Raw genomic sequence first — 16,224 nt, forward strand, 5'->3', positions numbered from 1 at the left:
TTTAATATTTTTACTAAAGATTGTTATACTTGTTTTATTTCAAATAAATTATAACTAACAAACATTTCATGCATACATTTGTTTTGTGATTTTCATTCTTCATGTAACAAAAAATTTTTAACCATAATTTTGAACTTTAAATAAAATTTTGGACATTATATTTTAGATCCAAAGTATAAACTCGTGATAATGCATTTGCATTTTACAAAATGCAAATGATTCATCACAAATTTTAAAATGAAAACATAACTAATTGTCTTCAGTAATAAAATTTGTAAAATGTCAATTGTCAGAAGATTTTAAAAATTTCAATTGATATATACATATTGTTCATGATCACAATTTTCAGTCTTTTTTTATTCAAAAGACTTATGTCTTTTTTTTCAAAAGACTTATTTATGTCCAACTTCATGCTTGATAACTCTTATTAACATATGACAGTATCAGTCATCCATGCGAGTAAAGCCTGAAGCATATCCTTCTCCTCTATTCATTCTGTGTCTGAAAGGTCTTCTATCCTGGTAATCTCTGGAATCTCTTCTGTAACTTGGTTGGTATCTGCTATTTCTTCTTTGGTTGCCATGGGAATCTGAAATAAAGATCATATCCGAATTTATGATAAAGTCACAAACTTTGAAACAAGATTTGACTGTCTGTACTTAAATGACATATTTTTGTGGTATAAAGGGTTTCCTCTGCCAAAGCATCATATTGGTACAACCTGTTGAAATATGAATAAACAGACATTTCATTAACATATAGCGTACATAATTTCCCTAAAATTTACTGAGATTTCTTAGGACACAATATCCTTTAATATTTGTCTAGGATTATTTGACCTCTGCATATCATTTACTTAATCAAATTTAGTACTCAAGACATAGAGCAAACACAGTTTATAAACATAGATCTAGGGTCTAAAGTTGTGTGGTGATTCAAATCTTATTTACTTTACACCATCTCGTTGTGATGAACATTCATACGAAATAATGTTAATAAGCTCTGAGGGCCAATGAAGTTAAAGATCAAACACAATTTTTGTTTGTAGACCTATCTTGGCAACTTTTAACTAAGTTTGTGACCTTGACCTTTACACAAGACCAGTAAGCAATTAAAATGAAACTAACATTAAATTCAAAACAAAAACCAATTCAAACAAAATTTGCACTTCAGGTGCTACCCATAGAGTTGCATGATATTTGTTAAAAAATTAAATCTAGACAAAACCAGAAAATAAGAACCACACCCTGAATGTATTACAGTAATGGAATTATAAAATCGACAAAATTTAAACCAACCAATAAGGGCTCCTAAAAATCATTTGACTCACAGGCATAACGGCATGTTCCTTAATGCTCACCCAATGGAGGGTTTTAATTTTTTTTTTAAACTCCAGAAATTATTTATTCTTTTGGTTCCAATACCCTTTCCATATAAAATATCCTGGTCTTTGTATTGAAACATTTTTGTGAACAGTTTAGAGCACTTATAAACTGATTTCCATTAAGATGAAGCAGTATTGAAAAACTGTCTTCTAATATGGCATCTTTATTGATGTCATGTCATGTTCTGTTTGCACCAGTTAAAAAAAGCCTCTCCGATTCTTACTTTTTTCTTTATTTGACCTGGTAAGCTTTCAAATCTTTTTGTATGGCATAATAATCTTTCAAATAGTAAGCATGACTCATGATTATCACAAACAGAACAACATTCTAAGTTATGGTTATCTCAAACAATGGAGAATACTTTTGATAAATTTCCAAATTGATACATATATAGCAAGTGGAAAATTAAGTCATGAGATAATGGAGGCTAGTTCACTCCTTTAAAAAAAAAATAGGTAAATAATACTCATATTAGACAATTTTTTAACAATGTTCACCTTTCTAATAAAATGCTTCGCTGGGGCGCAGCTTGATACGACCGCAGAGGTCGAACCCTGAACAGTTGGGGCAAGTATGGACACAACATTCAAGCTTGATACAGCTCCGAATTTGGATTGTTATTAAATATTTGACACAGCATAGGTTTCTGACACAGAAAGAATGTGGTCTAAGAACTTGAATTTTTTTAATTTACCTATTATGGTCCAATGTCCAAAATCAAAATACATGGTTAGATTCAGCATATCAAAGAACCCCATAAATTCAATTTTTGTTGAAATCAAAAAAAGTTTAATTTTGGACCCCAACTTGGACCAACTTGAAAACTGGGCCCATAATCAAAAATCTAAACACATGTTTAGATTCAGCATATCAAAGAACCCCAAGAATTCAATTTTTGTTAAAATCAAACTAAGTTTAATTTTGGACCCTTTGGACCTCAATGAAGACCAATTTAAAAAACGGGACCCAAATTAAAAATCTAAAAACACGGTTAGATTTGGCATATCAAAGAACCCCAATAATTCAATTTTTGATGAAATCAAACAAAGTTTAATTTTGGACCCTTTTGACCTCAATATGAACCAATTTGATAGCGGGGCCCACAAATAAATAATCTAAATACATGGTTAGATTCAGCATATCAAAGAACCTCATATATTCAATTTTTGTTGAAATCAAACAAAGTTTAATTTTGGACCCCAATTTGGACCAACTTGAAAACTGGGCCCATAATCAAAAATCTAAACACATGTTTAGATTCAGCATATCAAAGAACCCCAAGAATTCAATTTTTGTTAAAATCAAACTTAGTTTAATTTTGGACCCTTTGGACCTTAATGTAGACCAATTTAAAAAACAGGACCCAAAATTTAAAATCTAAATACATGGTTAGATTTGGAATATCAAAGAACCCCAATAATTCAATTTTAGATGAAATCAAACAAAGTTTAATTTTGGACCCTTTTGACCTTAATATGAACCAATTTGATAACGGGGTCCAGATATAAAAAATCTAAATACATGGTTAGATTCAGCATATCAAAGAACCCCATATATTCAATTTTTGTTGAAATCAAACACAGTTTAATTTTGGACCCCAATTTGGACCAACTTGAAAACTGGGCCAAAAATCAAAAATCTAAATACATGTTTAGATTCAGCATATCAAAGAACCTCATATATTCAATTTTTGCCAAAATCAAACAAAGTTTAATTTTGGACCCTTTGGACCTTAATGTAGACCAATTTAAAAAACAGGACCCAAAATTCAAAATCTAAATACACTGTTAGATTCGGCATAACAAATAAATAAATGTGATTAAAGATTTTACAAATCTAATGCGCCATACTGTGCAATTAAAGATTACTTCTTGAAATTTTTCAATAATTTGAAATTTGAAAAAAAAATAATATTTGAAGAATAATTCTTTTTAATTTCTGAAATCTGAAATGAGAAAAAATTGACCTCCCACAATTTCTTTTTATCCCCCTCCCCCTTTTTTTCCCCAAAAAAATTCTTTCCCTCAAGATATGGTCATAATCTCAATTCAAATTTCCAATGGAGTTGGCAACCATAATTACCCATTTAAATTTATTTTATAATAGAATTAAAAATATAGTGTCAAATCTTTCATATGGTTTTTTTTGTAAAAAAACAAAGATGCAACATTTGCAGATATTTTTACTGGTCTTCCTTTATAAATATGCATTTCTTTAAACATAATTTAAAAGCAGTGTAAGGGAAGTAACCAAAACGTTGTATTTGGATTACCTCCCTTACACTGTATTAAATTATCTTTATTGTTCATTAACCATTACTTTATACATAATTTAAAAGCAGTGTAAGGGAGATAATTTCAATGATGTATTTGATTTATCTCCCTTACACTGCTTTAAATTATGTTTTGTACTAAAGTATTTGTCCATTAACCAGGACAACCTTGTTTTTTCCCCTTTTTTGCCCCTAATTCCTAAACGGTTTGAGCCATAACCCCCCAAAGCAAATCCTAACCATCCCTTTGTGGTATGGAAACTTGTAGTATAATTTCAGAGAGATCCATACACCATTCCACAGTTATTGTCTGGAAACTAGAAAATGCTTATTTTTGGCCCCTTTTTGGCCCCTAATTCCTTAACTGTTGGTACCATAACCCCCAAAATCAATCCCAACCTTCCTTTTGTGGTATTTAACCTTATGGTCAAATTTCAAAAAGATCCATTAACTTAAACTAAAGTTAGAGTGCGAAAACCAATGTGTATTCGGACGACGACGCCGGACGACGACGACGACGACGACGCCAACGTCATACCAATATACGACCACAAAATTTTTTTGCGGTCGTATAAAAACACCTTGTAAAGATATGTACTAGAAAATATTGTGTAGATCACATGATCTTGTTTGACAGGTTAACTTACGTCTTGTCATTCCCAACAATTCTTCAGGGACCTCTTGGTCTGCCTCTTTCATGATCTTTATTAAATCTCTAGCAGAATTCCTGTCGTCATAAGAAAACAATGTGACTGCTGTTCCTGAATTGCCTGCTCTGCCAGTTCTACCTATTCTATGGATATAATCCTCTACCCCTTTTGGTGGGAAGTCATAATTCACAACATATGTAATGTCACTTACATCTAAAAATAAACAATAACAATATTTACTGTATAACTAATAAAAGAAATTTAGTAGGCAAGAGTTAACCACAAATTTGAATGTTCAACGAAGTATACATTTTGTAAAGACTTGTATATAGACTTTGGCAAATACATGAAATCAAATATCCACGAAAATATTACTTTTCTTCAAACAATGAAAATTGGTATCCACGAAATTAAATGAATCCACAGTACCTTAAATGGGCAAAAAACAGTATTCTTAAAAATACTAAACTGATATAGGAAGACATCAAATAATTTGACAAAACTTCATAATTAAACACCCATGAACATATACTGTAAATTCACAAATTATTGCGTGCATTTATTATTGCGATTTTGTCATTTTAGCCTAAAATGCGTTTTTTATTTTTGCGATATTGAGAAAAATCCTGTTTAATTCATCTAAAAAATTTCAAAATGCGAGTTTAAATTATTGCGATTATAACCCTGTCGCATTTTTCGCAATAATAAAAACTTCGCAATAATTTCTGAATTTACAGTAGTCTACTATATATATGATTACTTGGAAATATTTACAAAGTTTCTAAATTGAATTACATATTAAAGATTAAGATTTTAAAAGGTTATGTTGAGGTCCTTTCCAGATATTAGAAGGAAGATCAACCAGATGAGGGTAAAACTAATGACCCCATTTGCACCTTATTTTTGTTTTGGTGACAAGAAATTGCATTAGCTTAAATGGTTATCAAATATAAGTTAATAACATAAATGTAAGAATTATCTATCTATACTTCAGTCTTACCTAATCCTCTGGCACAAACATCTGTGGCAACCATGATTTTTACTCGGCCATTACGAAATACTGTAAAGGAAATATTTCATTCAGGTAATTTGCCAAAAATGATAATTGCTTAACAAGATAGACAAGGAAAGAATTCTACTAACTTTTCTATTTATTATTGTTCTTATGTTCACAAGTAAGAGTTGGTATATAACAATAAGCCTATTATATTGAATCTTATATGACTCTAAATAGACTTTTTTTATATTTTCCATTTGTTCCTATTTGTAGACTTAAACTTTGTCATAAAATGATTTGGTGTATTAATTGTTTTTCAGAATCAGTTAAAATAAAATGCTCCGCAGGGCGCAGCTTGATATGACCGCAGAGGTCGAACCCTGAACAGTTGGGGGAAGTATGGACACAACATTCAAGCTTGATACAGCTTTGGATTTGGATTGTGATTAAATATTTGACACAGCATAGGTTTCTAACACAGATTGAATGTGGTCTAAGAACTTAAAAATTTTAAATTGGACATTCACCTATTATGGTCCAATATCCAAAATCTAAATACATGGTTAGATTCAGCATATCAAAGAACCCCAAGAATTCAATTTTTGATGAAATCAAACAAAGTTTAATTTTGGACCCTTTTGACCTCAATGTGGACAAAGTTGATAACGGGGCCCAAAAATCAAAAATCTAAATACATGGTTAGATTCAGCATATCAAAGAACCCCATATATTCAATTTTTGTTGAAATCAAACAAAGTTTAATTTTGGACCCCGATTTGGACCAACTTGAAAACTGGGCCCATAATCAATAAAATGCTTCGCTGGGGCGCAGCTTGATACGACCGCAGAGGTCGAACCCTGAACAGTTGGGGCAAGTATGGACACAAAATTCAAGCTTGATACAGCTATGACTTTGGATTGTCATTAAATATTTGACACAGCATAGGTTTCTGACACAGGATGAATGTGGTGTAAGAACTGGAAAAAATTTAATTTACCTATTATGGTGGAATCTCCATAAACTATATTGTTTGTTAATTTCAATATATCAAAGAATATGTAGAATTCAATGTTTGATGTAATGTAATAAAGTTGAAATTTGGACCGTTTTTGTTCAATGTGGACCAATTTGGTAACATGTATAAATAATCAAAAATCTAAATACATGGGAGCCCATTTAAATACATCATAAAGGTATTAAGATAGAAAGTGACATCATAGTCATGGCTAAAAATAAACAAAAATCCTTAATCAGCAACATTTAAAGTAATATCTAAAAATAAAATTCCTTTGTAACCATAAAAGCCCATTTAAATACATCATAAAGATATTAAAATAGAAAATGACATCATAGTCATGGCTAAACATAGCAAATAAAATGCTTCGCTGGGGCGCAGCTTGATACGACCGCAGAGGTCGAACCCTGAACAGTTGGGGCAAGTATGGACACAACATTCAAGCTTGATACAGCTCTGAATTTGGATTGTTATTAAATATTTGACACAGCATAGGTTTCTGACACAGAAAGAATGTGGTCTAAGGACTTGAATTTTTTTAATTTACCTATTATGGTCCAATGTCCAAAATCAAAATACATGGTTAGATTCAGCATATCAAAGAACCCCATATATTCAATTTTTGTTAAAATCAAACAAAGTTTAATTTTGGACCCCAACTTGGACAAACTTGAAAACTGGGCCCATAATCAAAAATCTAAACACATGTTTAGATTCAGCATATCAAAGAACCCCAAGAATTCAATTTTTGCTAAAATCAAACTAAGTTTAATTTTGGACCTTAATGTAGACCAATTTAAAAAACGGGACTTAAAATTAAAAATCTAAATACACGGTTAGATTTGGAATCAAAGAACCCCAATAATTCAATTTTTGATGAAATCAAACAAAGTTTAATTTTGGACCCTTTTGACCTCAATATGAACCAATTTGATAGCGGGGCCCACAAATAAAAAATCTAAATTCATGGTTAGATTCAGCATATCAAAGAACCCCATATATTCAATTTTTGTTGAAATAAAAAAAAGTTTAATTTTGGACCCCAACTTGGACCAACTTGAAAACTGGGCCCATAATCAAAAATCTAAACACATGTTTAGATTCAGCATATCAAAGAACCCCAAGAATTCAATTTTTGTTAAAATCAAACTAAGTTTAATTTTGGACCCTTTGGACCTCAATGAAGACCAATTTAAAAAACGGAACCCAAATTAAAAATCTAAAAACACGGTTAGATTTGGCATATCAAAGAACCCCAATAATTCAATTTTCGATGAAATCAAACAAAGTTTAATTTTGGACCCTTTTGACCTCAATATGAACCAATTTGATAGCGGGGCCTACAAATAAAAAATCTAAATACATGGTTAGATTCAGCATATCAAAGAACCTCATATATTCAATTTTTGTTGAAATCAAACAAAGTTTAATTTTGGACCCCAATTTGGACCAACTTGAAAACTGGGCCCATAATCAAAAATCTAAATACATGTTTAGATTCAGCATATCAAAGAACCCCATAGATTCAATTTTTGTTGAAATCAAACAAAGTTTAAATACTGGACCCTATCTTGGACCAACTTGAAAACTGGGCCCATAATCAAAAATCTAAACACAAATTTAGACTCAGCAAATCAAAGAACCCCAAGAATTCAATTTTTGTTAAAATCAAACTAAGTTTAATTTTGGACCCTTTGGACCTCAATGTAGACCAATTTAAAAAACAGGACCCAAAATTAAAAACCTAAATACACGGTTAGATTTGGAATATCAAAGAACCCCAATAATTCAATTTTAGATGAAATCAAACAAAGTTTAATTTTGGACCCTTTTGACCTCAATATGAACCAATTAGATAACGGGGTCCACAAATAAAAAATCTAAATACATGGTTAGATTCAGCATATCAAAGAACCCCATATATTCAATTTTTGTTGAAATCAAACAAAGTTTAATTTTGGACCCCAATTTGGACCAACTTGAAAACTGGGCCAAAAATCAAAAATCTAAATACATGTTTAGATTCAGCATATCAAAGAACCTCATATATTCAATTTTTGCTAAAATCAAACAAAGTTTAATTTTGGACCCTTTGGACATTAATGTAGACCAATTTGAAAACTGGACCCAAAATTAAAAATCTAAATACACTGTTTGATTCGCCATAACAAATAAATAAATGTGATCAAAGATTTTACAAATCTAATGCGCCATACTGTGCAATTAAAGATTACTTCTTGAAATTTTTCAATATTTGAAATTTGAAAAAAAAATAATATTTGAAGAATAATTCTTTTTAATTTCTGAAATCTGAAATGAGAAAAAATTGGCCCCCCACAATTTCTTTTTATCCCCCTCCCCCCCTTTTTCCCCCAAAAAAATTCTTTCCCTCAAGATATGGTCATAATCTCAATTCAAATTTCCAATGGAGTTGGCAACCATAATTACCCATTTAAATTTACCATAGTGCTAACTTAATCTATTTTATAATAGAATTAATAAAAATATAGTGTCAAATCTTTCATATGGATTTTTTTGTAAAAAAAAAAGATGAAAACATTTGCAGATATTTTTACTGGTCTTCCTTTATAAATATGCATTTCTTTAAACATAATTTAAAAGCAGTGTAAGGGAAGTAACCAAAACGTTGTATTTGGATTACCTCCCTTACACTGTTTTAGATTATCTTTATTGTTCATAAACCATTACTTTATACATAATTTAAAAGCAGTGTAAGGGAGATAATTTCAATGATGTATTTGATTTATCTCCCTTACACTGCTTTAAATTATGTTTTGTACTAAAGTATTTGTCCATTAACCAGGACAACCTTGTTTTTCCCCCTTTTTTGCCCGTAATTCCTAAACGGTTTGAGCCATAACCCCCCAAAGCAAATCCTAACCATCCCTTTGTGGTATGGAAACTTGTAGTATAATTTCAGAGAGATCCATACACCGTTCCACAGTTATTGTCTGGAAACTAGAAAATGCTCATTTTTGGCCCCTTTTTGGCCCCTAATTCCTTAACTGTTGGTACCATAACCCCCAAAATCAATCCCAACCTTCCTTTTATGGTATTTAACCTTATGGTTAAATTTCAAAAAGATCCATTCACTTAAACTAAAGTTAGAGTGCGAAAACCAATATGTATTCGGACGACGACGCTGGACGACGACGACGACGACGACGCCAACGTCATACCAATATACGACCACAAAGTTTTTTTGCGGTCGTATAAAAACCCTTAATCAGCATCATTTAACAGTAATATCTAAAAATGGAAATTACATCATGATATTAAAATAGAAAATGACATCATAGTCATGGCTAAAAATAAACAAAATCCTTAATCAGCATCAGCAACATTTTATAGTAATATCTAAAAATAAAATTCCTTTGTAACCATAAAAGCCCATTTAAATACATCATAACAGATATTAAAATAGAAAATGACATCATAGTCATGGCTAAACATAGCAAAAACCTTAATCAGCATCATTTAACAGTAATATCTAAAAATAAAAATTTCTTTGCAACCATAAAAGTAAAATAGAAAATGACATCATAATCATAGCTAAAAATAAACAAAAATTTTTTTTATTGGCAAATTTTAAATGGAGTTATTATACTAAAACGATAAATTTGCAACCATAAACATGATAAAACCCCATTTAAACACATCATAAAAGTATTAAATAATTCAACTACATCATAAGGCTATAAAAATAGAAAATGACTTCATAGTCAAGGCTAAAGGTAAACAAAAAACCTTCATCAGCAAAATTTTATATTGGCAAATTTCCAATGAAGTTTATTACACTAAAATTGTTGGCAAATTTCCAATGCATTTATTAACAATAAAGTTATTGGCAAATTTCCAATTTCCAATAATTTAAAAGCAGTGTAGATGAGATATTTAAATGAGTTTGAATTACCAACCTTACACTGCTTTTAAATAATGTTCTTTACTCAATTATTTGTCTATTAAAATGGAAACCCTTGTTTTTTAACCTTTTTTCCCCTTATTCCTTAAACATTAGAGCAATAACCACCCCCCCCCCCCCCCCCCCCCTCCAAAGCCAATTATTACTTTCCAATGTAACCTAAATTTCCAATATACATAATTTTAAATTTCAATTCCTCATGATATATAACCGTATCATTATTATTTTCTTTCATATATAAATCTGAAACAACCATCTTTAAATGGAAAATTTTAAAGAAAAAAAAAGGAAAAAAAAAAATCCTACCCCCCCACACATTTTTTCAACCCCCTTTTGATTCATCATCCCCCACCTCAATCACAACCTTCAATTTGTGGTATGGTACATTGCAATACAATTTCACAGAGATCCATACACTTGAACACAAGTTTTTGTTGCAAACTAAAAAAATCCTTATTTTCGACCAATATTTGGCCCCTTATTCATAAATGTTTGAGCAATTAACCCCAAAACTCAATTCCTACTTTCTCTTCGTGATAAAAAATAACTAACTTAAAATGTAAATTTTAAACAAAAAAAAAAAGGAAAAAAAAAAATTACCCCTTTTTTGACCCCCGCCCCCCTTATGATTCATCACCCCCACCCCCCTTTCCCCCCAAACCAAGCTCAATAATAGCCTTGCCTTTGTGGTATGGTACCTTGTAATACAATTTTAGAGAGATCCATACACTTGAACACAAGTTATTGTCTAGAAACTAAAAAATGCTTATTTTAAACCCCTTTTTAGGCCCCTTATTACAAAACGTTTTGGGCAATTACCACAACACTCAATTCCAGCTTTCCCTTTGTGAAATGGAACCTTGTAGTAAAATTTCAGGAAGATCCATACACTTACACACAAGTTATTGTCATGAAACTAGAAAAATGCTTGTTTTTTGCCCCCTTTTGGCCCCTTATTCCTAAAATTTTGAGGCAATTAACCCCAAAATCAATCCCAGCATTGAACCTTTGTGATATGGAATCTTGTGGTACAATGTCAAAGAGATCCATATGCTAACACACAAGTTATGTCTGGAAGTTACAAAAATGCTTATTTTCGGCCCCTTTTTGGCCCCTAATTCCTTAACTGTTGGTACCATAACCCCCAAAATCAATCCCCACCTTCCTATTGTGGTATTGAACCTTATGGTAAAATTTCATAGAGATCCATTCACTTAAACTAAAGTTAGAGTGCGAAAACCATTGTGTATTCGGACGACGACGCCGGACGACGACACCGGACTACGACGACGCCAACGTCATACCAATATACGACCTCAAAATTTTTTTGCGGTCGTATAAAAATCTAAATACATGTTTAGATTCAGCATATCAAAGAACCCTAAGAATTCAATTTTTGTTAAAATCAAACTAAGTTTAATTTTGGACCCTTTGGACCTTAATGTAGACCAATTTGAAAACGGAACCAAAAATTAAGAATCTAAATACACGGTTAGATTCGGCATATCAAAGAACCCCAATAATTCAATTTTTGATGAAATCAAACAAAGTTTAATTTTGGACCCTTTTGACCTCAATGTGGACAAAGTTGATAACGGGGCCCAAAAATCAAAAATCTAAATACATGGTTAGATTCAGCATATCAAAGAACCCTAAGAATTCAATTTTTGTTAAAATCAAACTAAGTTTAATTTTGGACCCTTTGGACCTTAATGTAGACCAATTTGAAAACGGAACCAAAATTTAAGAATCTAAATACACAGTTAGATTCGGCATATCAAAGAACCCCAATAATTCAATTTTTGATGAAATCAAACAAAGTTTAATTTTGGACCCTTTGGACCTCAATGTGGACCAATTTAAAAACGGGGCCCAAAATCCAAAAACTAAATACACGGTTAGATTCAGCATATTAAAGAACCCCATGAAATCAAGAATAAAACCCCATTGAAATTGGTCAAGAAATAAGCAATTTATAGGAAGTATCTTCTTTTGCACAATCCTGTGCTATTAAATATTTCTTGCTATTGCGCAATACTGTACAATTGACAATTTCTTGCTATTGCGCAATATTGTGCTATTGGATATTTCTTGCTATTGCGCAATACTGTGCAATTGAAGATTTCTTGCTATTGCGCAATACTGTGCAATTGAAGATTTCTTGCTATTGTGCAATACTGTGCAATTGAAAATTTCTTGCTATTGCACAATACTTATTATATTATAATTTACACATCCTGTTTGGTGTGTATCTCCTACCATATCATTATTATTTGATTTTAAATATAAATCAGAAATAACCAACTTAAAATGGAAAATTTTAAAAGGAACAAAAAAGGAAAAAAAGAAAAAAAAGGAAAAAAAAATAAATCCCCCCCAAAATTTTTTGAACCCCCATTATGATTCATCACCCCCAAACTCAATCCCAGCCTTCCCTTTGTGGTATGGTACCTTGCAGTACAATTTCAGAGAGATCCATACACTTGAACACAAGTTATTGTCTGGAAACTAGAAAAAAATGTGTTTTTTGGCCCCTTTTTGGCCCCAAATTCCTAAACGTTTAGGGCAATTACCCCCAAACTCAAACCCAGCTTTCCCTTTGTGATATGGAACCTTGTAGTACAATTTCAGAAAGATCCATACACTTACACACAAGTTATTGTCATGAAACTAGAAAAATGCTTGTTTTTTGCCCCTTTTTTGGCCCCTAATTCCTAAAATTTGGAGGCAATTACCCCCAAAATCAATCCCAGCATTCCTTTAGTGATATGGAACCTTGTGGTACAATGTCAGAGAGATCCATATACTAACACACAAGTTATGTCTGGATGTTACAAAAATGCTTATTTTTGGCCCCTTTTTGGCCCCTAATTCCTTTACTGTTATTACCATAACCCCCAAAATCAATCCCAACCTTCCTTTTGTGGTATTGAACCTTGTGGTAAAATTTCATAAAGATCCATTCACTTAAACTAAAGTTAGAGTGCGAAAACCAATGTGTCTTCGGACGACGCCGGACGACGACGACGACGTCGGAGGACGACGACGCCAACGTCATACCAATATACGACCACAAAAATTTTTTTGCGGTCGTATAAAAATAAAATAAGGAGATGTGGTATGATTGCGAATGAGACAACTATCCAATCCTACGTTTGTGCACTTATTCTTCCATCATGGTTTTTCCCTTTGCACAAGTGGAGTGTGATTGTGAATTTCTAACAAGAAGGGTCATGTTAAAGTTGCTGCATGCAGATAAGCTGTTGATGAATTTGAATACTGGAAGACAATAATTCAATAGCAGTAAATTTCCTGCCGATTTATACAGTATCAGGGATTTTCTTTTAAAAAAAGTGTATATATAAATTCATTTATGTAAAACATAGTCTTCTTTATTGTCACATTTGGAAAGATTATATGACTTTAATGATTAAATGCTTTATAATTACCTTCTAAGCAGTGGTCTCTTTGTCTTTGACTTTTATCACCATGGATACAAACATTGTGAATGCTGAAACATTTAAATAAAATATTATGCTTTAATTGCACATGAGTAAGGTTTTTCAAAATATCCCTGCCTGTTGGAACAAAGATTTTCTAACCAAACAGACAGGGTTGGAGTAGGGATTATTTCTTTATCAATGATTTATATCAGGCTTAAAACAAAACATTGTTTGTTTGCTGTTTCATACTCAGATCATTGAAATCAATCAAAATATTGGCAAAGGTTAAACCTAAAAACATTTTTATTTTATTATACTGATATAATCAAATCTAATTGATACTTTGTTATTAGTTTGCACCAGAGAAACATTTGTGTCAATGGAAATCCAATCTTAAACAAAATAAAAATGGTCACCTCTGTGATCTCTACATCTGATTGAAAGATGACACTTCTGAAGCACCAGAGATTACCCCCGTTTTTTAGTTGCTCAGTCTTTATTTTTTTATGTTGTGTTTTGTATACTGATGTTTGACTTTTGGACGTTTTGCATTTTTTGCCATGATGTTGTTTGTTTGTCATTGACTTATGAGTTTGAATATCTCTTTGTTATCTTCTGTCCCTCTTTTTTGGATATGAATAAGTGTAAATAAATTATGTATATTTTTTTAATTATATTTGCAAAAACTCTTTATTTTGCAATGCTTGTCAACACATTACAGGAAATAAACCATCGCTTTTAAATACACATTTCTCATTTAAAAAATTTAAAGTGCAAGACTTTTTCTTCTTATGCACCATTTCCATCAAATAGTTTGTTCTCTAAGGCAAGAAACAACAAACATCAACTGGAAACATACAGTTGATCAGAGATGAAACAAGGCTTCAATGTATTAATGATTCATTCATTCCTTACACAATTAAAACTCAAGTGTTTGGATTATTCTTTAATTCATTGTTAGCTTTAACGCACCAAATCCACAAAAATTGGTATACAACATATAAACATGAATCCAAAGTATATGGAATCACCAATTAATTCATGTATTACAGACAGAAAGTGTGAATTTTGATTAAAATGATTTGAGCTAACCTCCTATTTAACCTACTGACAAATCAAACAAAACAAACATTTTTTTCATGCAACAACACAGAATAGTTTGTTTAATTAATGTTCAATAAAATTGAGAATGGAAATGGGGATATGTCAAAGAGACAACAACCCGACCAAAGAGCAGACAACAGCCGAAGGCCACCAATGGGTCTTCAACGCAGCGAGAAAATCCCACACCCGGAGGTGGTCCTCAGCTGGCCCCTAAATAAAATTTAAATTGTTTCTACCTATAATTATCAAGACGTCAAATCTGATATCACCTTATTGTTTGTGATATAAAGTATAAGCTAGCAGAGGTATCAAAAGAGTAAACTTACCCATTTCTTCTTATTTCTTGGCTTATTCTCTCACACATAACTTTTGTCTGTGCAAATATCAACACTTTTTCATCTTTAGGTGATTGTATAATTTGTTGTAATATTTTTCCCAATCTTAAAGAAAAGAAAAATAAAAACATATTGAGGATATATACACAAAGTAAACTGTTTCATACATATTTTGAGATAAAAAAATATAGCAATTTGAATTGCCACTTGAAAATGACTTGAGAAAGGAAATTAAAATGAGGTAACAGAATAACAGTTCTACACCTAAAATTGTAAAACTATATTATTATAAGATGGAAAAAAGTGAGAATGAGTACCGGTAATTGAAACTGTTGACTGATAAATTATTTTTCTGCCGAAAATGAAGTCTGATGAAGAATTATTACCAAGAGATATTTTCTCATGAATAAACATCATTATGCTATACTGCAATATGCCTTTTGTCATATTTCACTAATGTAGCAATTATAACTGATGTACCGGTATTAATTCACAGAATAATAGAACTTACTCTTGAGGCTTTTCATGTGAATTACAAATAACGACTTCTTGTTTTATATTTTTGTTTGCAATTAAATCAACTGATCCAACATTTATCTTGACATGATCTGTCAGGTAATCATTGGCTAACTCTTGTACTTCTTCAGGCCAGGTAGCACTCCACATTAGTGTTTGTCTGTCAGGCTGAAAATAAATACACTTTACTAAAAATACTTATTAAGACGACTTTTTTGGAAACCAACTTTTCATTGTTTTAATACAAATTTCTGTAGAGATGACTAATTTAGTGTAAAAACAGGGCTCTCGCTAGCAGGCAACTGGGGCGAAAAAGCCGCATTCCCGTCCGTCACTTCGCTTTCCCCGACCATCAAAAGCGATATCTAGTCGCCCTGGTGTTCACAATAGTCGCTTGCAGTCGCTTTTGTCATCAGTAATTTCCCCTTCTTATCAAGTCAATGAAACAGCAATATTTTTCATTTAAAAGTGAATAAATTCAAAAACTTGAAAGATTTATTTCATTAGAAAAGATGTGAAAGTATTGAATTTACAGATTGATCGTATGTTATTTCAGAGAAACA

The 16,224-nt window shown here is 31.6% G+C and overlaps 1 protein-coding gene and 1 long non-coding RNA gene across 2 annotated transcripts in view; both read right to left on the bottom strand.

Moving 5' to 3' along the window:
* LOC127708849 (uncharacterized) overlaps positions 1 to 16,224 on the bottom strand; it is a 32,151-nt gene continuing 15,927 nt past the window's right edge. Inside the window, exons 8-13 of the mRNA XM_052214007.1 lie at positions 15,657 to 15,829; positions 15,137 to 15,250; positions 13,713 to 13,774; positions 5,308 to 5,367; positions 4,305 to 4,520; positions 1 to 589 (exon numbers count right to left, since the gene is read on the bottom strand). Of these exons, the coding sequence (XP_052069967.1) occupies positions 444 to 589; positions 4,305 to 4,520; positions 5,308 to 5,367; positions 13,713 to 13,774; positions 15,137 to 15,250; positions 15,657 to 15,829 (771 nt within the window). The 3' untranslated portion in view covers positions 1 to 443. The remainder of the gene's footprint in view (positions 590 to 4,304; positions 4,521 to 5,307; positions 5,368 to 13,712; positions 13,775 to 15,136; positions 15,251 to 15,656; positions 15,830 to 16,224) is intronic.
* Positions 6,656 to 11,521, bottom strand: LOC127708872 (uncharacterized). The gene is made up of 3 exons (XR_007985413.1): positions 11,446 to 11,521; positions 8,065 to 9,402; positions 6,656 to 7,144 (listed from the first exon to the last, which is right to left on the bottom strand). It is a non-coding gene; the product is annotated as an uncharacterized LOC127708872 (long non-coding RNA).

The sequence above is a fragment of the Mytilus californianus genome, unplaced genomic scaffold (assembly GCF_021869535.1).
Source record: "Mytilus californianus isolate M0D057914Y unplaced genomic scaffold, xbMytCali1.0.p SCAF_7, whole genome shotgun sequence".
Taxonomy (NCBI): domain Eukaryota; kingdom Metazoa; phylum Mollusca; class Bivalvia; order Mytilida; family Mytilidae; genus Mytilus; species Mytilus californianus.